This window comes from Aptenodytes patagonicus, chromosome 2 (genome assembly GCF_965638725.1).
Source record: "Aptenodytes patagonicus chromosome 2, bAptPat1.pri.cur, whole genome shotgun sequence".
Classification (NCBI taxonomy): domain Eukaryota; kingdom Metazoa; phylum Chordata; class Aves; order Sphenisciformes; family Spheniscidae; genus Aptenodytes; species Aptenodytes patagonicus.
In genome coordinates, this window is record NC_134950.1 from 28086742 (window position 1) to 28112368 (window position 25627).

General features: G+C 39.9%; 1 protein-coding gene across 1 annotated transcript in view; it reads right to left on the reverse strand.

Moving 5' to 3' along the window:
• SLC26A7 (solute carrier family 26 member 7) overlaps positions 1-25627 on the reverse strand; it is a 75754-nt gene that overhangs the window by 8838 nt on the left and 41289 nt on the right. Inside the window, exons 7-13 of the mRNA XM_076332169.1 lie at positions 25340-25487; positions 22430-22543; positions 19287-19364; positions 17727-17822; positions 7112-7218; positions 4823-4913; positions 46-183 (exon numbers count right to left, since the gene is read on the reverse strand). Coding sequence (XP_076188284.1) covers positions 46-183; positions 4823-4913; positions 7112-7218; positions 17727-17822; positions 19287-19364; positions 22430-22543; positions 25340-25487 — 772 coding nt within the window. The remainder of the gene's footprint in view (positions 1-45; positions 184-4822; positions 4914-7111; positions 7219-17726; positions 17823-19286; positions 19365-22429; positions 22544-25339; positions 25488-25627) is intronic.

Consider the following 25627-nt stretch of genomic DNA (forward strand, 5'->3'; position numbering starts at 1 on the left):
TTCAACACCGTCACCATGATTACTGAAGCATATAGCACATCCTACCTTGTTTACATCTTCACATGCCTGGCTGCTCATGGTATCCTTCTGGATTATCTTTATCAGGTCAGCCTGAAATTTCCTGGCATTCAGAAAGACTAATGGGTTGTTGACTGAAACTATCTTTACCTGTTTTAATGATTCCTGTGGAATGAAATAAACAAAATACTGAGAAGATTATCTTCGGTTTGGAGACTGAAAACCAAAGTAATTTCTTTAAAAATCCTGAAAAATCCTGTAAATCAACCTAGAAGGAACTTTGGATTGTGATAATGATTTAACAGATAACTGTCTTGATCAGTCTTCACATACAACTGAAGTAAAAAAGGAAATGTAAGTAACCTGTAAGGAAAACTATCCTTAATTCAAGTTAACATGAAAGCAAAATCATATTCATTATGATACATAATACTGACTATTATCTGGTAAATAATAGTAGCACTGTTTCAGCCCCAAACATAGGCAAGACAAGGTTTGCAGACAGAATATTTTTTTATTAGACAAACATGCATTGGAAAAAGTACATGAGGTTTGGGGGGAAACACTGCAGGTGGTCTGGGGAACACTGAAAATGTTCATCTCAGTTATCTGAAGATGACTTCAGTGCAACTGAGATATTTCTCCATGGAAATATTTAATGGAACCAGACCAAGCTTGAGCGACACATTTAAAACTTTGCCAGCACTCATCTACAACCAACACAATAAATAATCTACATGAGAACCATCAGCCACCTCCAGTTCCTGTCATTGCACTTCCTTGACTAAGTTTCATCCAGTTCACCAGGTACCTTCAAGGAAACTGTGTAGCCCAAAGCACAGACATTATACACCAGAACGATTTCTGAAGGACATCAGATAAAGGTCAGGAAACCCCCAGGTACCAATGGGGAACATTTCCCACAAAACAAGCACTTTTTCTCTCATTCTCAAGGTGGATATAAAACACCTTCAAAAGCCAGTAAGAAAATTAATCCTTATATATAAAGATATTGATTTTGTAGGTAGGTAGAGTTAAGCTAATTCTACCATGCTCTTCATTTTCCACAGGTTATGGACCATGTCTCTCTTTTCTTCAGGAAAATTGGGTCTGAGACAGACCAAATTCAATGTGGAGCAACTGCTCTCAGCTGCTTTGGTTTCTGCCGTTTCTATTTCAGACTTGAGGAAAAGTCTGTTGGCTGCTAGGGTCTTCCACTTTTTCCAGTTGTACTATTTGATCTAGTAAAAGATGTTATATCTACTTATAAAGTTCTTTGTGTATATTCCAGTAAATAACTGTATTAAGCTTTTATGAATCTAGTGCTGTAAACAGGAATAAGCAGGATCATGTGTGGCCTGTAAAAGTTACCGATATTTTCAGTCGTATTTTCTACCTGACAGGCATGCATGCAACTAGAGATTCTTAAATAGCCACAATAACACTGCTCATAAGTGCCAGTTGCCAAAAAAGCAATAGGATTAATTTGCCTTTCAAGTATGTCTTTTATGGAAGCTGGGGATCTCTAGATTACATGTGGAAGTTCAGAGCGTTCTCCTTCCAGGTGAGACAAAAAGAGGATCCTTGAATGCATAACCCGAACACTGCACAGCAATGATTCCCACTAGTTATTTTCACACGCAAAACATGGTATCGCCGAGTGTCAGCTTCAACAGTCTCATAAAAAACTTTGCCCACTTTGGAAGAATGAAAACAGGATGAGATTTTAATGGACAAACACTGCAGCTGACACCACCTCAGCAGGACAGCAGCAGACCGTGAGGGCAGATCAACAGATCTGATTCCAAGTTCTCCAAAAGGATTTCAGCCCACAAAAGTGCTATATGCAACAAAGTATCCTATCACTAAGTGCAATAAGGGGTCTGGATATAGAAAATATCCGTTTACTACTGAAATAAAATATCTGATTTATGTATCAGCTCTCAAAACTGAACTACTTGTGACAACAGGTAACAGGAAGTAAAAACCAAGAATTCACAAGAGAATGTAGGTTCAAAAAGCTTCTATTCTTCCTAACAAAAGTCAGAGACATATAACAAGGTCACACTCAAACACAAGTAAGTGGAGCTGACACACAGACCATTTTTTATGTAGTTCAAAAAACCGTGGGATTGCATTGAACATACACAGTTTTCCCAACAGACCTTCAAGCGAAACAGGAATGGAAATCTTCACCACAAACCACACAAGCTACCTCCTTATTGTAGACTGCTATTCAGACTTCTGCGAAATAGATGATCTCTCAGACACTGCCGCAGCAACCATCATACAGACTAAGGAAACATTTCAAACATCCAAAACTAAGGCAATGAACCCCAAACTCTGTATAGGGACTTTGAGCAATTTACCTATGAATGTGATTGTGGTAAATGTCACATCACCAACATACCTCGGTCAGTCAAGTGGCAAAGCCTAACTGGCAATTAAAATGGCTAAGATTACATGAAAGAAAACTCTAAAATAAGGGCGAAACAGAGGGCAATATACACTTGGATGGAGAAATACTCCAACATCCCACAGATTCCCTTAAAAAAGATGCTATACACAGCTTGGTGTGGAGACAAGTGAGCACTTTGGTGCCATACCAGAACGAGCAAAGTGGAAGATGAAAACTAAGAAAAAGGAAGACTGATGTGCAAAAATCAAAGCCTGTGATGATCTACAAGCTAATAAGCTTCCAAAAATACAAGGTGAAAAATTTGAAAGGCTCAAATCATAACACCAAATGAAGCAGATGCAGACTTAGGTACAATCTTTTTTTCCAGGATGGGCAAGGACAACTGTGCCAAATTTGGCTCAGTTATTCCTGGCTCTGGTTTGGTTCTAGCTCCTTTCTCAATAAGAACTGTTCTGAGAAAAATGGACTTCCTCTTTGTTGTGTCCTTGCCAAAAAAGAAAGAAAATTATCTCAGGTAGCCTATCTCTGCTGTCACTTAGAAGGATACCGGCAATTGCCCCATGCACTCTGCACAGCACTGTCTACTGTTGGGTAAGAATTCAGTTCAGGGAACACCTGTGATGCAATGTGTTTCACATAAGCTTCTAAGTACCCTCTTGATATTTTCCACATTAAAGTGTCTTTTCTCCTATTGATGAAATAACCTCTGTAAATCCACAGACCTTAATGGCAGGGTATATCATTAAGCTTACATATTTTCATGTTTAAAAGTCCTGTTGTTTATGTCTAAGCTGTTATTTACCAGGGGAACTCGGATCAATCTAACATTCATACATTAAATATTACCCTAAATGCCTGCTGCAACTCAGTGACTCTAAATTCAATTAAAGGCATTTTTCTAAATCTTAAAAAAAAATTCCTTCTTTGTTTTGTGTAATAAGCTTTTGAGCAATTTGCTTTCTTAACAAAATGTTATTTTCCACACTGTCTGCAGACACTAGTTTGTTATTACTTGGTTACTGGCATTAATCTTAATGATTAAGGAAAAAAAAACTGGGGAGCTGTTAGCTTAAAAAAAAGACGCATAGGGATTTGTACAAAATGTTTTATGAACTGATACGATAAAAGGCAGGCAAATCAAATTTTGGCTACCCATCTCTGACAAAGTTACTCCAACATTTTTCTTAAGAATGAAAATTGATATAATAATTGACAGCTGGGCCAGCCTCAACAACTGTGTTTTAAATTCACATTTCAGAGTCCTCCCCATTCTCATGTACCTTTCACATTCCAGCATTGTTCAGCATGCCAAAACAGTAAACCCCCCTGAGCCAAGTTCAGATTTTGAGCCCAAGATAGCTTTGATGGAAAACGTTTGCCAGAAAAAATAAATTCTTTAGAGGAGAGCTTCTTAATGGTGAGGTAATAACTGCTGAGCACGTTGCTTATCGATACATAAGACCCTTCATAAGCATTAGGAAAGGAAAGAGGACATAGTTGAAACTGCCACGGTGGAGAAGGCAGGATGTCCTAGTGATGGGACTCCGTGATGAAAGGACACGTGGTTCTACTTCTCTCTTGGCTGCTGACCTACCATTTCATCTCAGAGGAGGGAGTTCACCTCTTTGGGTCATTAGCCTTCTTTTCTTACCACAGGCCTGACCACAAGCAACTTTGATGATAATTGCAATGAAAATAACCAAAATAATTTAAAATCTCTGACTGGTAGGTTTAAGTTTGTAAGAAGCCAAACTTTAAAAGCACAGTCTTTTGGAGAGATTCTTCCATCCATTTTTCACATCAGGGTACCCTTGTTTGAGTACAGGGTGGTGAGATATGTGAAGTAGTATGTGACAACTTCATGATGCCGTCCCTCCTTCCCCAGACGCACACGGTGTCCTCTGGGACAGTCCGATCACAAGGGGCTGGTGGCAGAAATGGGGTCAGAAAAGAGATTGTGGATGATGAGAGTATCAAAGGACTTTCAGAAATGAGGAAATTTGATAAGAACATAGAGACAGCTATTACCTGCTCAGATGGACCTTGCCCTTGCTGCCGAGAGATTTCCTTAGACTTAGGAATTAGGAAAATTTTACAAAGAGCCATTCCTAACTTAAAAGTAACAAATAAACTAAGATAGACAGATCTAAGAGGACTTGCCTAACTTCACTTTGCAGACCAGCAACAGAACCAGGAAAATATTCCAATTTCAGATGCCCAGACTAGTTTTGTATTTACTACGTCATACTGGCTTTAAATTTCAAGTGGTCATTTCATAAAAATGTTCCCTTGACTCACTGATTACAATCTGGTAACCAACTAGAGAAAATAAACAAATCTGAATTAGTGGAACACACACACACAAAAAGAGACAATTTAACTTACACAATTATCTTCTGTTTTGTATTTATATTCCACTTCTTTCACATTTTTCAAATTCAGTGTCTTTGCTCTGTAATCAATACACAGAGAAAATCTGTAAGGCAAATCATTAGTAGTCTTGAACAGAAACAGGAAGAGACACACTCCAAAACTACAGTGTAGAAGTTTAAAGTTGTGATGATGCAATCCATATGTATTTTCATGCATACAGAGCTTATTTTTTGTGATAATGATCCAGTTAAATGGTAAAAAACACATTTTAAAATTATAATATATCACTTTGAAAATATGAATCATGGAAATTTCTGGTAAATAAAATCAATTTTAAGTTTCATTACTGTTTTGTAGCTGGACAGAGAGCTATTCTCAAGTCAAGGTAGCAAATATATATTCTACAGCTTCAAAAGTACAGAGGTTTAATTAATATTTTTTACCTGCAAAATCATATTGTAAGAAAAGGAAAAAAAAGATATCAAATAGCTATGGGTCATGAAAACTAAGGATGTTTTATTTGTCATTAAAATTGACACATCTTTGTATGATGAAGCAGAACATTGCACTCTAGCTATCAAAGTGGGGGACTTAACTGGAAAAGCCAGTATCCCTATGCTCTCTACACAGTCAGTGAAAAGCAAAAGTTGCCTTGAAAAGGCAGCTCAGCGTAGGACTTTCTGCTTCAATACATCATTTGCAGGAGCACATTTAACTGCAGAACAAGAAGACTATGAAACCAGTTATCATCTGAGCTCTGTGCCTAAAGCTAGGCAATGGAAATAATCCCAGAATAAAAACATTTAATAGATGCGTCAATGTGCAAGGAGTATTTGCAGGTACGGGGGTTGGCTAAATGAGGCTTGCAAAAGTCAGCTGTTCTCTCCTGTTTGCATAAATTGAGCTGTAGCTGCTGCTGGTTTTAATACATTCTGATACATAACGTACCACAACCAATACCCTGGCATCTGAACAGAAACTTCACAATAAATCACCTATGGTATTTTTCTTCCTTCACTTTTGCTGACACTTTTGCCCACAACTGGATAGCTTACTGCGTGTTCTCTTGCTAACCTCACCTGTGCAGCACAGTTTTTAAGGCTGTTAGCTTGTTCGGTGCTTTTAGGTTGCATGGACAATCATGTGCAACCTGACTGAAGGCCACAGAAATCACTGGGAAGAGTCTTATTTACTTTAATTATTGCAGGTTCAGACTGAGGTCTCTGTTAGATCAGACAACAGAAGACCCTGCTATTTAGTGTCAGATATCTCTCCCTTTCTGCTGTGGCAGAACTTCAGACATCCAGGCTCAGGGTGTAAACAACATGAAAACTTACCTTTTCCTTTACTAGCAGAATTTACCAAATTTTAGTTTGCTTAGTAGCAGAAGGTTACCAAAAAGGTACTGATTGATGCAAGCAGAAACCACCTTCCATAATTTGTAATTGTCTTGCAATTTTGAGCTATTTTCACGCTGGTTCTGCAGCTTATTCCATGAGAACAGAGCTATGGACAACTGGTTAACACCGTTAACTTTAACAAGCATTAAATCAAGCTGTCTATATTGTACTTAATTTCAGTGGGATTCGATGTTCATGCAAACAACCGCCTGCAAGCAGCAAGTCATTTGCAGGACTGATGAGCTATGGATTAACTTTGTAGCACAAAATGATCATGAACCTCGACTGACATTTTCCTTTACTCATGATCCAAAGTAGCAACGGTAATATATGAAAAAGAATATACATATTTGTATTAGCTCTAGTTTCTTTGTCCTGGCTTTTCTAATTCATACATAGAATTTATAATGTACTTTTCATTATACATTAGAATAGTTGTGCAGTTATGTTTCATTAATATATATTAGCAGTGCAAATGTCAACTATTAACTCCTGTGCAACGTAGTACCTAAGAGTTTGTAAAGGGCACTTAGTTACTAAGGCTTGCCAGACATACACTTAAGGAGCAAATAAATATCTAATGGGAAAAAGTATATATTATTGATCTTTCTGTTGATCTTATGCTACCTTCACCTAATGAGTCATAGAGATGTGTAATACTAAGAGAAATCACAAAATAATGCCACAGTATGAAACATTTTAGAGATCCTTAGCCTATAGTAAATGCACAGGTGTGACTTTTCCTTTTGAATTGTCTTACCTAGTAATTTTCTGCAACTAAAAACCCGAAGTTTCCTGTTAAATTTAGTGTACTGTATGTCTATCCTGACAGTGAAGCAATGTGCCAGAAAGAAGACATAACGATGTCCTACTAGAACATTTCAATAAATTTATTTCTCACCTGGGAAAGCGGAAAATCACAATTACTACAGTGCAGACAACACCGTACAACAGTCCCACGTTAGCAGCAAAGCATATTGTAAACACGTAGGTAGTAACCCATATGCTCTTTAAGAAGGGAAACAGAAAGAGGTGATTAGTTTCAATTTTTGTAACAATGTGCATTTTATGAATCAGAAATAAAGATTTTTAAAATGAAGGTAGTTTCACAGAGGTGATCATTCAGATCTTTGAACTAGCAAATATTGAATTAGCGATTAAAATAATGCCTTCCCATGGGAGAAAATATATGACATGGCACTACTCATCCCAATGCTCACACAGGTTCCTTTCAGAGTTACTTAGCATATGTAGTTGTGCTAACAGCATAATTCAGAATGAACTCAGTTGTTTTGTAAAACCTATATTTTATTTTTCACATTGCAAGTTTTTGCACCTTCTTCACTGCACACATTTAAAATCCTCCTTTCCTTTTACACAATGAGGTACTCTAAAGGTCATGTACAGAGAGCTCTTCTCCCACTAATTGTGTAAGTGGGAATTCTAATTTGCAAGGAGGTTAATTAAAAGTGGCATTTATCAGAATACAGCTGACTAAACCAACTCTATAACAAATAAAAATTATTGGGGAATGAATTTCTTTACATGGAAATAGTGAGATTTCAGATTACTTCCCCACCTTTCAATATTTGATTAATAAAATTTGGATTCATTTTAAATACAATTTAAAAAATACAAAGAAGCATATGTGAAACAAAAGTCACTTTGAAAAGGAATTTAAAATATTAAAAAACCAAAAGATTTTAACAGTTCAAATTTTTGTCTTCATTTTTTTCTGAACAGAAATGATCACTCATATTTCCATACTACAATGATGTGTATGGCAGAGAGATATCCAGATTTTACAATTAAAAGGAGAAAAGTACAAATTACTTGATTTCTTACACCAACCTAATGTCAGCACATATTTCTTTCCTTGAGGGAGCCTTAAGCAAAGACTGCCACCTAATCTTTATACAAAAAGTGTTAAAGAAGAATGGAAAGTATTTGCACTCCTCTGGATATACTGATCTCCATAGGTGCCCATTTCAACAATTACGGTGCTTCTTATTAATGTTTGCAGAGGAAAAGATCACATTACAATGGCACAATCAGTGTTAAAATTATCCTTTCTGATGCTTTCACTTAGCTCAGGAAAGCCAGAGACAATAGAATATTTTCAGCCTAACCACAGGAATTTTGCTCGAGCAGATTTCAGAACTATTATTTTATGAATTATAAAATGTAAGTCATACCATACAAATTTGTGCTTCACAGAGGACGGAGTGGTACATGACTCTACTGACAAACCTTTTCCTCCCTCATCTTCAAAATCTTAAACTACTGCAACAGGTTTTGCAGACTCTTCAATGGCACAGCTGCTAAGTAAGAAGGTAGTTCATTCTTTGAAACACTGCTCAACCTCCAGTTATATTTTATGACATCTTATACAAATTGTTGTGTCTATATTTGCAAAGAATACCTTTACGAGCAACAAACATTGAGTTCTGATTAATCAGTCAGAAAGTAATTCTAAGATTTATAAATCCAATATATATTTATGAAGGAGATCGCTGGACATGAAAGGGCTAACAGAAGTACTACAAATCTGAAGTTCAGGCAGGATCAAGAATTATCCCATCCTGACAAGGCTTAACCCTTGACAACACTTGAGATAAGCAATCCACTTCAGCTGCAGACCTGATCATCATCACATCTAACTAAATCACTGCTGCAAGACCTGCAAAATTCTTCTGTCTCGGAAGAAAACAGAAAGCATGAAAACCCAATACGAAGTCTACATAGGAAGAATCAAAGCCAAAAATGTTTAAGAGCTGCTGAGCACTAAGCAGACTAGTATCTCACATCTTATCCATAATGAGAGACTGCCATTTTTGTAGAGGATAAGCCAAAACAATCATATTCTCATTTGTCAGTCACCCTTTCAGTGCTTTGTATTGGTCTGGGGTCAATACTTTTTTAGGTAGGGTAGCATCAAACTTGTAGAAAGAAGTTATGTTGATCTGATTGACATTTTTTTAATTCATGGGTTGTCGCAAGGTTCAACAAAGAAGTCATAAAAATATCAAAGTTTTCTTTGGCAACTTACTTCAAGGTGGTTATTGTATATTCCAGGACAGATAGAATCTAATCATTCTTCAAATCTTAGCAATAATGTATTATAGGCACACGTTTTTCTCAAAAGTCAAAACAAAATCCAACTTCAAAATATGCTTGTACTGTATTAATTTAAAAAAATTCTAAAGAGGGAGAAAAGAAACAAGTAGGAGATATGGATTTATGTTAAATTCTGCATATATCAGACAGTATAGGAAGCATTGAGAGGTACTGTGACCGTATATATAGCAGCTGCCTCTGAAACTCTGTGGACAACGCATTTCCATGTAGACCTTTTCATTTCACAAGGTCTACCCATCCACCATTGAGGGGAGCGTGAAATGGGAACTTGGTGGGGGAAAAAAGCATATAAATAGGTGAAGATGGAGAATACTCTCTGAGCCAATGGCTAAACAATGCAATACTAAGATATTTTGATACTAAATGTTTTTGTACGACTTTGAAACCAGATTATAAACTTTCCTTTTTCTTGCAAACTGAGGAGCTGATCAGCTATTGCCTGTATGGGTAGGGTTCATTCCACTTGGCATTAACTACTGCACAGACGTCTACAGCTGCATGAGCTGTCTAGATTCCCACCATAGTCAACAGAGACCTGGTTATCCGAGTGAGGGGAATTTAGGATGCAGTTCATCTGACTCCTACCTGATTATAGAATCATAGAATCATTAAGGTTGGAAAAGACCTCTAAGATCATCGAGTCCAATCGTCAACCCAACACCACCATGCCCACTAAACCATGTCCCTAAGTGCCTCATCTACACGTCTTTTAAATACCTCCAGGGATGGGGACTCCACCACTTCCCTGGGCAGCCTCTTCCAATGTTTAACCACTCTTTCAGTAAAGAAATTTTTCCTCACGTCCAATCTAAACCTCCCCTGGTGCAACTTGAGGCCATTTCCTCTCGTCCTATCGCTAGTTACTTGGGAGAAGAGACCAACACCCACCTCGCTACAACCTCCTCTCAGGTAATTGTAGAGAGCGATGAGGTCTCCCCTCAGCCTCCTTCTCTCCAGGCTAAACAACCCCAGTTCCCTCAGCCGCTCCTCATAAGACTTGTGCTCCAGACCCCTCACCAGCCTCGTTGCCCTTCTCTGGACATGCTCCAGCACCTCAACATCCTTCTTGTAGTGAGGGGCCCAAAACTGAACACAGTATTCGAGGTGCGGCCTCACCAGTGCCGAGTACAGGGGCACGATCACTTCCCTCCTCCTGCTGGCCACACTAGTTCTGATACAGGCCAGGATGCCATTGGCCTTCTTGGCCGCCTGGGTACACTGCCGGCTCATGTTCAGCCGGCTGTCGACCAGCACCCTCAGGTCCTTTTCCGACAGGCAGCTTTCCAGCCACTCTTCCCCAAGCCTGTAGCGCTGCATGGGGTTGTTGTGGCCGAAGTGCAGGACCCAGCACTTGGTCTTGTTGAACCTCATCCAGTTGGCCTCGGCCCATCGATCCAGCCTGTCCAGGTCCCTCTGCAGAGCCTTCCTACCCTCGAGCAGATCAACACTCCTGCCCAACTTGGTGTCGCCTGCAAACTTACTGAGGGTGCACTCGATCCCCTCCTCCAGATCATTGATAAAGATATTGAACAAGACCGGCCCCAACACTGAGCCCTGGGGAACACCGCTCGTGACCGGCCGCCAACTGGATTGAACTCCATTCACCACAACTCTTTGGGCCCGGCCGTCCAGCCAGTTTTTGACCCAGTGCAGAGTACACCTGTCTAGGCCATGAGCCGCCAGCTTCTCTAGGAGAATGCTGTGGGAGACGGTGTCAAAGGCCTTACTGAAGTCCAGGTAGACCACATCCACAGCCTTTCCCTCATCCACTAGGCGGGTCACCTGGTCATAGAAGGAGATCAGGTTGGTCAAGCAGGACCTGCCTCTCATGAACCCGTGCTGGCTAGGCCGGATCCCCTGGTTGTCTTGCACATGCCTTGTGAGCGCCCTCAAGATGAACCGCTCCATAATCTTCCCCAGCACCGAGGTCAGGCTGAACTACAGGCCTGTAGTTCCCCAGATCCTCCTTCCGGCCCTTCTTGTGGATGGGCGTCACATTGGCAAGCCTCCAGTCATCCGGGACCTCCCCCGTTAACCAGGACTGCTGATAAATGATGGAGAGTGGCTTGGCGAGCTCCTCCACCAGCTCCCTCAGCACTTTCGGGTGGATCCCATCAGGCCCCATAGACTTGTGAGCGTCCAGGTGGTGTAGCAGGTCATTGACTGCTTCCTCTTGAATTATGAGGGGTTTATCCTGCTCGTCATCCCTGTCTTCCAGCTCAAGGGGCTGAATACCCTGAGGATAACTGGTCCGCCTGTTAAAGACTGAGGTAAAGAAGGCATTAAGTACCTCAGCCTTTTCCTCATCCTCGGTGACAATGTTCCCCCCCGCATCCAATAAAGGATGGAGATTCTCCTTGGCTCTCTTCTTGTCATTAATATATTTGTAAAAACATTTTTTGTTGTCTCTAACAGTAGGGGCCATATTGCGTTCTAGCTGGGCTTTTGCCTTTCTCATTTCTTCTCTGCATGACCTGACGAGATCCCTGTACTCTTCTTGAGTTGCCTGCCCCTTCTTCCACAAGTGGTAAACTCTCCTTTTTTTCCTGAGTCCCAGCAAGAGCTCCCCGTTCAGCCAGGCTGGTCGTCTTTCCCGCCCGTTCTTCTTATGGCATATGGGCACAGCCTGCTCCTGTGCCTTTAAGACTTCCTTCTTGAAGAACGTCCAGCCTTTCTGGACCCCTTTGCCCTTCAGGACTGTCTCCCAAGGGACTCTCTCAACCAGTGTCCTGAACAGGCCAAAGTCCGCCCTCCAGAAGTCCATGGTTGTGGTTTTGCTGCACCTTACTTCACCGAGAATCAAGAATTCTACCATTTCATGGTCGCTAAGCCCAAGACAGCCTCCAACTACCACATCTCCCACCAGTCCTTCTCTGTTTGTAAACAGCAGGTCAAGAGAGGCACCTCCCCTGGTAGGCTCACTTACCAGCTGTGTCAGGAAGTTGTCTTCCACACACTCCAGGAACCTCCTAGACTGCTTCCTCTCTGCCGTGTTGTATTGCCAGCAGACGTCCGGGAAGTTGAAGTCCCCCACGAGAACAAGGGCTAGCGATTGTGAGACTTCTGCCAGCCGCTTGTAGAACGCTTCATCCGCCCCTTCATCCTGGTTGGGTGGTCTATAACAGACTCCCAGCAGGATATCTGCCTCATTGGCCTTCCCCCTCATCCTTACCCCTAAACACTCAACCGTATCATCATCACAATCGTTGAGCTCTAGACAATCGAAACACTCCCTAACATACAGAGCCACCCCACCGCCTCTCCTTCCTCGCCTGTCCCTTCTGAAGAGTTTATAGCCAGCCATTGCAGCACTCCAATCATGAGAGTCACCCCACCATGTTTCTGTGATGGTGGCTAAGTCATATCTCTCCCACTGCACAATGGCTTCCAGCTCCTCCTGTTTGCCGCCCATGCTGTGTGCATTGGTGTAGATGCACTTGAGCTGGGCTATCGATTTCGCCCCCAGCATTGGCGTGCTATCCCTAGGTTCATCTCTAGTGAGCCTGGTTTTATTCCCTTCCCCCTTCAAACCTAGTTTAAAGCCCTCTCAATGAGTTCCACCAATTCATGAGTGAGAATCTTTTTCCCCCTCTGAGACAGCTGCACTCCATCTGTCACCAGCAGGCCTGGTGCCGTGTAAACCTCCCCATGATCAAAAAAGCAAAAATTCCACCGATGGCACCAGCCCCTGAGCCACGTGTTGATCAGGTGTGTTTTCCTGCTCCTTTCAGTATTCTTCCCTGCCACTGTAGGAATTGAGGAAAACACTACCTGTGCTCCTGATCCTTCAACCAGTAGCCCCAGTGCCCTGGAGTCCCTTTTGATTGCTTCAGGACTTCTCTCTGCAACCTCAAACCATTATGCTGCTGCCTACTTCAGGAAGAGATAAATCAAACCCTAACAAGACTTGATTGACCAGCTCTGTACTGTCTATAATGCGAGGCTGTGATGACTTGCTCAGATACAGAGGCCCTTGCTGCAGTCACCAGCATGTAGTCAGAAGAAGAATCCTATTAAAGTCCTGTTCATTCAGGGGGTGCCTTGGCAGAGAAGATGCTGGAGTCCAGGAGGAGGCTCTGGCTCCAGGCAGGCTGCGTAGCATGCCCATGCTCCCACGTCCTTCTGCAGACAAATGGCTGGTGCGTGCATACGTCCTTGGGGAACCTTTCATCAAAACTTACAATTCAAGTGCTGAAGTTGTCCTGGTTATGGCAGGGGTAGAGTTAATTTCCTTCCTAGTAGCTGGTACAGTGCTGTGTTTTGGATTTAGGATGAGAACAAAAGATGAAGATCATTCATTCATTTAGGATGAAGACCACTACAGCCATAAACCAGGAACTGCTTAATAGTGAAGTGGTATGGTAGTTCTTTAATATAATTTTTCACAAGCATTCCATACACAATGGTTGAGAAGGTATTTGTTTGCACAGACCGCCCTGGAGACAGATGGACTGATATAAATATTATTCTTTAAAAAGAATGTATACGGCAATCACACTTTCAATGGATTAAGCATTTGTAAATTCCTTTCCAACCCACAACAAAACTAATATAACTCAGGGTAGCACATTCACTAATGCGGGAAGGATAGAAAATCTCCCTAGGATGTCATAAGCTGGAAGCATTCGTGTAAAATTATTATCATAGAAGAGATGGCTTCCTACTCTTTGGAAAATTGTTTATATAGCAAAGCCCTCAGTGGTCTCTCATGAATCAGGGCCCCTATGTGATGAATACCTGAACAAATCTAAATGTTCATCTCCCTCCTGAGGATAACATGTTAAAAAGTTCTAAAAATACATGAAATTCCACCAGTGAGCCCCAAAATTCCATGGAAGACCCTCACTGGACCCCCTACTCCAGTCTGTTTTGACAGAATAGATTGACAGAGTGGTGGCTTCGTGTCTTAGAAACTCACACTGGCAAGATCTTGGAGGACACTTGTCAAAAGTGAGACCCTCCTTGTTGGATCTACTTTAATTTCTGAATTAGTAGCATTCTTTATACACTTATATATTAATATATGTGCATACACTTACAATTCATACATCTATAACTACCTCTCCCATCACAGCACTATGCAGGGAATGTGTAATTTTTACCATAAATTGTTGCTATTCTTTCTGCTTTACAAGTCAAGCATACAACTTAGCTCTGCCTCAGCTGTGGTCATTTCCTGGCAAAGTCATTTGTACAATTTTTAACATTTTTTTCTCTTTAAATGCCATAGTATTTCTCTGTTTAATACCCCAAATCCTTGTTATATAATTAACTTGTGAAAAAATCCTTATTCTATTGTCATTTTTCACCTAGGGGATCACCTTCTGAAATACTTTTTCCCCATCTTTTGTCACTTTCAAGTCCAACTGTTAACAGCAAAAAGAACACTTTTCTTCAGCAGTCCATTACCAGGCAGTGGTCTGCCTAGTTTAAATGGCTGCAGCTTATCTGGGATGCTCAGCTTTAAAAACAAAGAGTTAACAAGAACTTCACTGGCCTTTTTGTTAATACTAGGAAAGTGCACTGTCAAGCTGGAGAATAAAAAAGGGAAGTTAGTCAAGAAGTAGGCCTGCATAAGAAATTAGGCTTGCAGGAAGGATATGGAAATCAACTTTTGATCTGAAGAGCTGAAAAATGAGATACACTTACAGAAGAATTCCAGATCAACTTCCTGGTAGTCCCCCGAAAATAGGCGAAAATTCAAGACAAATCGTTCTCAGGTTAATGTACAAAACGCAGCTAACACAGGAATCAACACAGTGGAAACAGCCAAAAGATGAAGACAGCAGAGGGAGGACAAACACTGTTATGCATACAGTTATGTATTTAACATATATGGTGGAATAGCACAATTATTGATCTGAAATTATTGAAGTCATCCAAGAAGGTGTAGGGACTGACAGAAGACCTTAACTGAAGCAAGAGACCTTTGAAGTACATATGAGTGCTGTGAATGGCAGGAAAGGGCTCGTTGGGGTAAGGGCAGTAGGGTTCTAGCTGGAAAGAAACTGAATGTGATTTGAGAGGTGGGATGTAAAAACAGAACATTCCCAAGGGTTGATAAAAAACAAATTGAAAGACAACTGAAACAAATATACATAATAATATTCAGCTGATAATATTTAGTATTAGCTACTTAGGTCTGTCAGCCTAGCTGTTCCTTTGAACTCAGCTGCTCCTAAACATTAAATCTGCAAGAAAAAGCAATCCATGGCTGAAAGGAGAGATTTCATAGACTCACAGAATATCCCAAGTTGGAAGGCATCCATGAGGATCATCGAGTTCAACTCCTGAGCTGTACCTTTCAAGCTGTACCTTTTACATTTAACAGGTTTATTTTTTATAAAGAACTAATCAACAAATAAATATTACTTATCCTGTCTGTACGTTCAATTATGTACAATTTGCAAGCTTAAAGTGCAAAGGAATAAGGTAAGAAAAGCCATAATATTCTGGTTCCACGCACTCTCGTTTGCCAGACCTATGAGCATAACAAACCTGACTTCTATGTTACATGACACACGCCCTTCAAAGAATCAGTTCCAGAAAGCACAGCTGCTAATTATTTCCAGGTGGTTTTTTTTAGAGTTTCTATCTTCAAAACAGTTTGCATAACCTGGGAAATGGAACTGATTCATTTCCAATGTCCTGTCAATTGCTGAGGTGAATCTTTTCAGGCCAAAATCAACACCAGTGTAGTTACTCAAATCACTGGGCTTGGTGGGGCTCCTCAGACCAGGCAGTAATGTAAGGAAGATCAACATTTATAGCCTTACTTTAGATGATGCTATTTAAAGCAAGATGATTTACCCTGTCAGGCTAAGGACTGATGGTGCAACTACTTGAAGATAAATCATTGTTCAAGTATGTCCAGTCAAAAAGATATACCCAGCAAACTCTCCCTCTCTATAATGTTTCTTAGAAATAAAAATGACAGATGTCAGAGATGTAATAACTAACTACTCACCCATCCCTTTCTGCCAAAACCACAAAAGCAAAAATCAATCAGGCTAGTCTATCTATGAAGGCGCATCAAGTCTAGTGAGCTTCCAGAATATCCTGCTGGAAAACTTAACTACTTATTACCTCAATGCACCAATAGAGAAGCTATCTCTCTCTCCCATAATTACCAATTTTCTTAAGTCCACTGTCCCCAAAATAATTCTTGGTTCTCGTCATCCACCCCTTGGGACACTGGAAATCTAGGTTAAGCTGAAGACCAAATACAGTACAGGTGGTAGCAAATATGTTCAGAATTTTGCTGCTTGAGGAACATAAGATTTCATGAAAGTTAGAGCTTTTCTTCTGGATGATACAAAAAAAATAATTCTAGTCTTCTGTGATGAAATGTAAAAAAATCTCACATAGCCAAACTTGATGTGTTTACTCAGCTCTGCTTTCTATACAGAAATCCAGTACTCTATAAAAAATGGGTTTTTTTCCATCTAGACTTACCATTACTGCTGTAGAATACTAAGTCACTGGTGAGTTCAACAAAGTCCAATATTACCTCCAGTAACCTATATCTCCCACCACAGAGGAGGAACATATGGCCAAAATAACTTTCTGAACATTTGTTAACTGAAACTGCACAAACAGAAGTTCCAAAAGCTTTATGGGATGTCAATATGTATTCATCTAAGTGGCTAGAGGTTTAGGTTCCACTAATTGGCCAATACATTCAAACACTCCCACAGAAGAGAAATCTAGGAGTCTTCCTAAACATGGACTCATCTTTAATATTTGCTAGGAATTCTGTGCAAATGTATGTCAGACTATTCAGACTTCGCATTAAACTAGATTTTCATACTATGTCTCTTTCCATCTATCTGCTTTTTCCAATGTATTCCTCCTCTCATACGGCAGAATCTTTCATTATGATCAAACAATAGATATTGTGTTTGCAAAATCTGAAGGAGTTAAGGCAATTTACCTACAGCACCCTAGGACATGTATCTTTCTGCATCTCTAGTGTTTCCAGTTCTGTTTGTCCTGTACGGTCATTCCATATCCCCAGAGGCCAAAGATACCAGAATCTCTTCAATAACATTACAATAGCAAAAGCATGTTAACCAGCTAGAGAAGGCATACAAAATTAGACACACACCTGCTCAGATTAACTTGATCTGTCTGTACACTCATCTTTAGCATTAAACTAGGTTTGATTCTTTATCATTTGCTAAAATTACATTTTTTTAATACAATTGACATTACAGATGCTGTTATTCTGAGATAGAAAATAAGCCAACAGTACACAAAAACCCTAACAATAATGGCTTGCACTTATCTCTTCTAGGGCCACAGAACTATTAAAGTTTATTTAGCAGGTATTTGTTAAAGGGTCTCAGGAAAACCTCCTTAGATTAAGTTTCACTTACCCAGTCTACTTTATTCACATTCCAGTATTTTTTTAAGTCACGGAACTGCATTAGCATCCCCTTCAAGCCCACAACAATAATGCTTGCTAGCACACACTGCAAAGAAATAAAAAACAAAAGCCATTTGCAGAATTGGTAGTGAAAACAAATGCTCTTTCTTCAATTTAGCAGTCAATATTATAATTAAATTATCAAAAAACTGAAGTTAGTGTTTCAAAAATGGGACAAGCACAGGTGTCCTTGTGACACAAATATAATTGTATCAAACCAATTTTTTTTTTCCTGAAGTCAAACTATAGACCACCTAATTGTGAGAAAAATTACAGAAACTTCAGGACTTGCCGAGACTCTCCATGTGTCACCAGACCAACTACATTCTGCCATGGTCTGGGGGACTCAGAAGCAAATCAGCACTCAACTTCTACACAGCAAAGAATTTTAATTCCCCTTCTTCACCACCTAGAGGAGGCCTCTAGAGCAAAAAATCCATTAACTTTGAGGCAAACAAAATAATTTATTGTTCTTCGAATTGGAAAGGAGGAGGAGATGGATGAAGAAATTGTCTGGAGCCAAAAAGGATGGAATACAAAGTGATGGACTTGCAGTGCATAGGTGGAGAGGGCTGAAAAAGCACAGTAGAAAAGAAATAAAATGTCAAGAAAGCAATATATGAAAAGTTTTTTTAAAATATGGGGAAAAAAGCCTACAGGAAACCAGTCAAATTTACATATAATCCATATAAAAAATGAAGGTAGGAAAGCAGTATAGAAAGAAAAAGGACATATTGTGCACCCCTCTACAAATGTCCTTACTTTGTGTGGTTAAAATAAGCTATAAAAGAATCTGTGTTTGAAAAGTGAGAACCTTCATGTGACACTATGTAAACAATAGCACAAAGTAAATTTAAAACACAGTTGAGTTAAAATTTCATGTACAAACACGACAGAATTATGGATAATTTTGAAGCTGTATGTTGCATCTTTGACATGCCTCTAGTTAAAATTAACTATTAATTTGTAATACCAAAAGCTAGATATAGCTTATGTGAAAACACACCACGTTGCTTTAGAGTCTTAGCATAGAAGATATATTCCATGACAGAGATATAAGAATACCTCATAACCTTTCTGTAATTAAGCTTAGATCACTATCCACAATGATTTGTGTCAGACTTATTTGAAAAGAAAAGTCATACATCATATGCATAACTGGAGAAAAATTGTGAATCTTCATTAATTTCTACCACATTTTGTCAATTTACAAATCCACAGCAATCTGGATGTATATTTTTCATAAACTATGTGCCAAAAGTAAGTAGAAGAGAAATGCTTTCTTATATACTTATGTGATAGCCTATAAATGCAACTATATATGTGTAAAATCTGTATGTATTATGTTGTCACCTCTGTATTTTATGATTTTGAGACTTGCTGTGCCCTTACTATTCTTTCTCCCATTGAAATTAAATAGAGCTGTTTTAGAGGTAGTACTGTCTTTCCCTGAAAGAAATGAAGTAATTAGAAAACTTTTGACATAATCTTTAAAAAGGAAGTACCGTACCATAGGCAGCCAGTACAGCATAGGTCCAATTGCACAGATCACCACAAGAATTAATACACAAGAGATAAGGCAAGCCACCTAAAACAATAAACCAGAAAAGCAGATCATTCAATCCAACAAAAAAAAAAAAAAAAGTGTGGAAAGGACTAATTATCAAATATTGTAGACAAAGTCAAGAATGAGATGTGAAGATGTTAGCTATTAACATGTCTATGGATTGCAGATGTATATAATTTCAGTTTTAATCTCTGGTGATTAGCTTCAGCCAACTACAGCGAAAACATAGTAAGAGATCTCAACATCTGTGCTTGACCCTGCTGACAGCACACAGACACAGACCACAGCATCACTTACACACTCGGTTATTAAATGGAGTGTGTGTGTGTGCAATAACTCATCCCAGAAGTTTCGCAGCACCCACTGTCATTCTGTAACATATTTATAGCCATGCACCCTATGTTGCACTAAATAACAGATCCGTCATAGTACTGAGCAAAAATTATATATGGAGAACTGTGTCGTCATTTTTGCACAAGAGAAGATTTCTGACTTCCTTTACTGGGATCAACACTAAAAGGAAACTATTGTGTTAAGTCAGAAACCACCAATGATTTCATGTTAATATCAGTGGACTTTACTTCGGAAAATTTAGGAACAATTTTTTAAAATATATTAAAAATTAGAATTAATGCAGGTGACATGAATCCAGAGAAATATATGGTCTAAGAATTATATGTTTCTTCACAGTATTATATGGTATTAATCTGATGGAAAACCACAGTAAAATTGCAATCTCCTACTCCACTCTGCTCACAAAGTAGAGTACTTCTGGTCTCATTAAGACACAGTCCAGATTCACAGAAGGTTTTTGACAATAAGTAGACAGATGCTCACTTTATTTTTATATTGATAATATGTTTCTTTACTAAAATAATTAGGTTTCATTTTAAGAGACAAGTTGTTAAAAACAAAACCAGACAAGTTGTTAAAACACTAGAAAATTAAAGCCATGGTGTACTTAAAAATGCCATCAAAAAGGATAGACAGAGTGTTTACAGAAAGAGAGACACAAAATCTGCTGGTAAAGTCACAAGGAACTTTTCCCTCTTTCCGCCTTCCCAAAAACCAAAAAAACCCTGTTGATTCTATTTGAAAGACATTTCTAGCCCATGATACTGTCCCTCACTTCTGTTTTCTCCCAGGAAAAGATATCACTGAAGAATAAATGACATCACTGAATCCCAGGTATAGCCGTTGGAGAAAAAAGGGCTGCTCTGAGCCCCTGAAAGGCTCTTTGCATTTCTTTCATGACGTATGCCAAAGTAAACTGACTTCTCTCTATGTAGTCAAAGCAACCCTTCGCTCTTCTTTTTGCCTATGATCTGACCAACATGTATTAGTGATGTTCTTCTCATCTGTTCATTCTGCCTAGACAGCCCCAAAAGTAGAGGATTAAGTGGATGTGTTGCTTTCTAAAAAGAAGGCAGGAGAGAGAATTTTATAGTTATTAAAGTTCTCTCATAGTGCTAACGCATGGCCACACTCTAAATTTTGGATGCAGGCTCTGCTATACTGTGAAACCAAAGGATAAAACCAAGCAGATACTTGTTATTTTTACCATGTATTTTCTACCTTGAAATCAAACTATGGTGGTTTCTTTTTCCATTTCATATATTGAATAACCTTCTATCGGGGCCTTTGCCTACATGTACCAGAGCCAAAGTGCTCAGATACCCTATATGCCTTCAGGTTATAGCTCTTCAGGTATAGGTCTTCAGGTTATCTTAAAGCTTCCTTGGAAAAGCATGATGTAGTACAACTGCAAATTGTACAGACAATACGTGAACAGGTAACAGAAGAGGATGTCTGTGAGGATGAGGGCACGTGGTATGACATTGAATCCGATTCAAAGATATGAAATCACTAATAGCAAAGTGGTAGGTAAACTATTTGCATATAAATGCTATTAGAGATTATTATTGGATAAATTATTCATTATGATTAATTGAGTTCAGAGTACTGTGTAGGCTAATTAGCAAGTAATTAACATGTAGAGTTTTGAAATAAAGCCCTGTATCGTTTCTTAGTATTGTGGTATCTGCATGAGAAATAGTTGCAGGACATGGTCAAGAAGAAACAGCACCTATAGACTGTACTAACCTTGTCAGTTGTACCTCGTTACCCTTTTCCTTGTAATTAATGTCCTTTACACAGGCAAGAGCAACAGTTATAAAAGGACAATAGCAACAAACTCCAAAGGACATAACATTTATATGGCAGGATGCCACTGATGGACTCTTCAGTTTCAGAGGAAGGAGGGAGAGGCAGTGCTTAGGGGGGCTGTCCCAGGGGTTTCCTGGCTGCGGTGGCCCACGTGGTGCCACCATAAGCAAAGGTCACAGATGAGCAGCTTGCTACCTCTCTTGTTCATGGGCATGGTTTGGACAGGTAACAGCCTTACAGAGTCACAATTATCATTTTCATCGATTGCAGTTCCCTCTTTTCTGAGCTGCTGCAATAAGAACTTCCGGGGTTGGTTTCCAACAGTAGGAAATAGCCCAAAAAGTCCTCAAAAATCTGAGTGTCATCTCTGTGGGCTCAATGTATGCTGGACGGACAGAGAAGTACACCATGTCACAAGGCAGAAGTTGGGAGATAGCTTGTGTTTTTTAGGAGCAGCTCTTAAGGTTACGTTTACTTTATTTTGAAAATCAGATAGAAGCACTAAATTAAATCTGATTTTTTTCTAAAACTTCAGCTTAGCCTGTACTGTTAAATCCATTAAATACCATTAGAGGGCACTTTTGTTACAGTACTAACAAATTCACATAAAACTGAAAAGGCTTGTGTGTAGTTTCCTGCAGTCTGAAAACACAACCTCTAACCTCCTTACTACTATAGACTTTAGAGCTTATATTCAATTAAACAGGTAAAAATGAATAAGTGGAACCATTAGCTTTTCTAGTAAGACAGTTGCTGATCAGATGCAATTCCATGCAGATTGTTAAAAATGACAGGGCAGAGTCATTTCCCAGGACAGAGAAAAAGGGAGAATAAGGAAATACAATGGATAAATGAGTACAAGTTCCAGTGAGCAGTATTATAGCCTTAATTCTCCTACGTACTTCACTCTAACCCATTACCTGTGTTTTGGCGCCCGTACTGTATAAAAGTGCCGTCCGTCCCATCGCTGCAGCACTTGGTATGCAAAAAAAAAATGAAGGAATCACGTTGCTGAGGCCATGGGCCAAAAATTCCTGCAAAGTTGTTAAATAGAATATGTTTTTTTCCTATTGTTCTGTCATTTCAAAGCTTCTTGCCAGCAAAGGAGTTGCCTATGTAAATATTAGCAATGACAAAGGATGGCCATATTTTTGAGGGGAAAAAAAATCACATATGTACATGATAAAAGATCTCCCAACATAATATATCTTCTCACAACTCAGAACTAATTTGAATGATAGAGCTGCTGAACCAGATTCATCAAAAGCAGAAGGCACATTTTGTTCACAGAATAAATGGTATTGCTGTTTTGAAGATGAAATTCAGCCAAAATATTTACATCTTGACCCACATCTGCTTTTTAACAGGCCAGATTCTCAAGTACTGGGATCTGGACAGTGTCCAGGTTGTTTCTGGCTTATGACTCTACTGGAAAAAGACAGCCACTGATTTTTTTTTTTCTTTTAGAGCATGCTTTAGTGAAAGTGAAGTATGGTAGCAGTACTATCTGCATGCTGTCTTTCATAACAAATATATTTGGTGTTTATTCACAGCCAAAATGCAGACATGTCTGAACAAAGATTTATAGAAGAAAAAGTGGGGAAGCCACCTTGTATCTGCAGCCTGAGCTGAACAGTGTTTTCTAAGAAAGCACCCCAACTCGACCACCCAGCATCAGTCTTCTTCCCCAGACTATAAGGAGCTCATTCATCTCCTGAGGGCAATGTGTAAGAAAAGACCTCAATACTGCTAGAAGTGCTTAGGATACAAATGGTACTGTATCTAGCCAGGGCAACACCTGTGGCGGGAAAGCTGCCTGTCGGAAAAGGACCTGGGGGTGCTGGTCGACAGCCGGCTGAACATGAGCCGGCAGTGTGCCCAGGCGGCCAAGAAGGCCAATGGCATCCTGGCCTGTATCAGAAATCGTGTGGCCAGCAGGAGTAGGGAAGTGATCGTGCCCCTGTACTTGGCCCTGGTGAGGCCGCACCTCGAATACTGTGTTCCGTTTTGGGCCCCTCACTACAAGAAGGACGTCGAGGTGTTAGAGCGTGTCCAGAGAAGGGCAACAAGGCTGGTGAGGGGTCTGGAGCACAAGTCTTCTGAGGAGCGGCTGAGGGAACTGGGGTTGTTTAGCCTGGAGAGAAGGAGGCTGAGGGGAGACCTCATCGCTCTGTACAACTACCTGAAAGGAGGTTGTAGCGAGGTGGGTGTTGGTCTCTTCTCCCAAGTAACAAGTGATAGGACGAGAGGAAATGGCCTCAAGTTGCACCAGGGGAGGTTTAGATTGGATGTAAGGAAAAATTTCTTTACTGAAAGAGTGGTTAAACATTGGACCAGGCTGCCCAGGGAAGTGGTTGAGTCCCCATCCCTGGAGGTATTTAAAAGACGTGTAGATGAGGCGCTTAGGGACATGGTTTAGTGGGCATGGTGGTGTTGGGTTGATGGTTGGACTCGATGATCTTAGAGGTCTTTTCCAACCTTAATGATTCTATGATTCTATGATCATGTTTGTCTTCACAGCACAGGACAGCACCACCTTGCACACCCACATGCCACCATGCAGAGCCCTATGCCTGGCCCTTGAATGCAATAGAGCTACACCACCCTGCTGCCACTGTAGCCTCTGTTCTCATGGAGGTTTTGCTCTTTTTCTCCATTATTTGATGCAGACATACACATAGTTTCCAATACCTCAGTAATTAAGCTGTGTAAGCTACAAGTTTTCCAAAGGTGCAGAAAGACATACAGGTTGCTGTGCTCCATTTAGTGCTCTTGCGACAATACAGCATATTGTCCTGAAGCCTGACTTGTAGTAAGCTCAAAGCATTTTCCCTTTGCTCCCTAGAAAACTCTGAAGCATCAACAGAAATTCATGGCACAATATATTCATTCTGAAAAAATTTTTAGAGACCTGAGTAGACAAGAACATTCCCACCATAGTTTCCAATTACACAAAGAGTGGTAAAAGACATGCACTGATGTAGCAAGACTGACCTGTCTAGATAGGGTGTTCAAATAGACCCCCAGCTGCAAAACCAACTGTTCTTCATTCAACCTTATGTCATTTATCCCAAACCACTTAACAGAGAGGTGGAGGCAGCATTTTCATCACACAGCACTATTGCCAGTTATCTAAAATGGAGTGTTTCTTACCACAGTACTTGAATAATTGTCTCCACAGATTTCCAGTTGGTTTGGAGTTACCCACCCACCATGACCAGCAGTGGGGTAGTTGAGAAAGTAAACATCCTACTCTTATTTAAGCTTGCCCACTGTAAAGTGGAACTCTGCACAGGAAGCTGCTGTGGCTGCAAATTTGGCAGCACTGTCTGAACCCACTCTGCTTCTTCTATACAAATAACCTTTTATTTCAAATGAGACTTCTACTTTGCATAAGCTTCATTTTATAATATCAGATATGTCCTAGGGCTATAAGTACCTAATTTATTTTTAGAACTGCTTTGTTTCTTTAATCAGTGGCTGATTTAACGTCTTAGCTGGTCTTTAAGAGCTCAACTGCGAGAGGAGAAGCTGCCTTGTCTTAGAACACTGGAAAAATGCATTAACAACCAAATTGGCTGCTGGCTGCACCAAATGCAGTACTTTGAGATTATCCTGGAGGATGCGTTTCCCCAAAAGGAGCAGCTCAACCAACTAGGGCATTCTGCAAAGCTGATTTGGACTAGATTTGGGTTTTACTGTAATCACTGGAAGGCCTCAGGATGCCATATGGGGACTCACCCTTTCCTACTGGCCATTCATCTATAATACATTTCCGGAATGGTGAAGCAATTTCAAGGCTTACTGACAATAAGGAGAAAGAGCTTTACCTGGTTATCATCCACAGTGTATTTAAATTTTTTAGCAGAGGCTTTGGCAAGAGCTAGTGATGCTACATAACCAACCAGTGCTACTCCAAAAGCTTCAGTGACTACTTCAGGCAGGACGTTCATGGGTGGTGTTTTCGGTGATGGTAACCTATAAAAAATAAAGACAGTCCTTTTTGCAAAGCCTGGAACATTACCTCAATATACCTGCAATTCATGAAAATACAAGAGCAACAATCTTTGCATGCACAGCTGATTTTTTTTTAATACTTGGAAGGCGACATTTTTCAA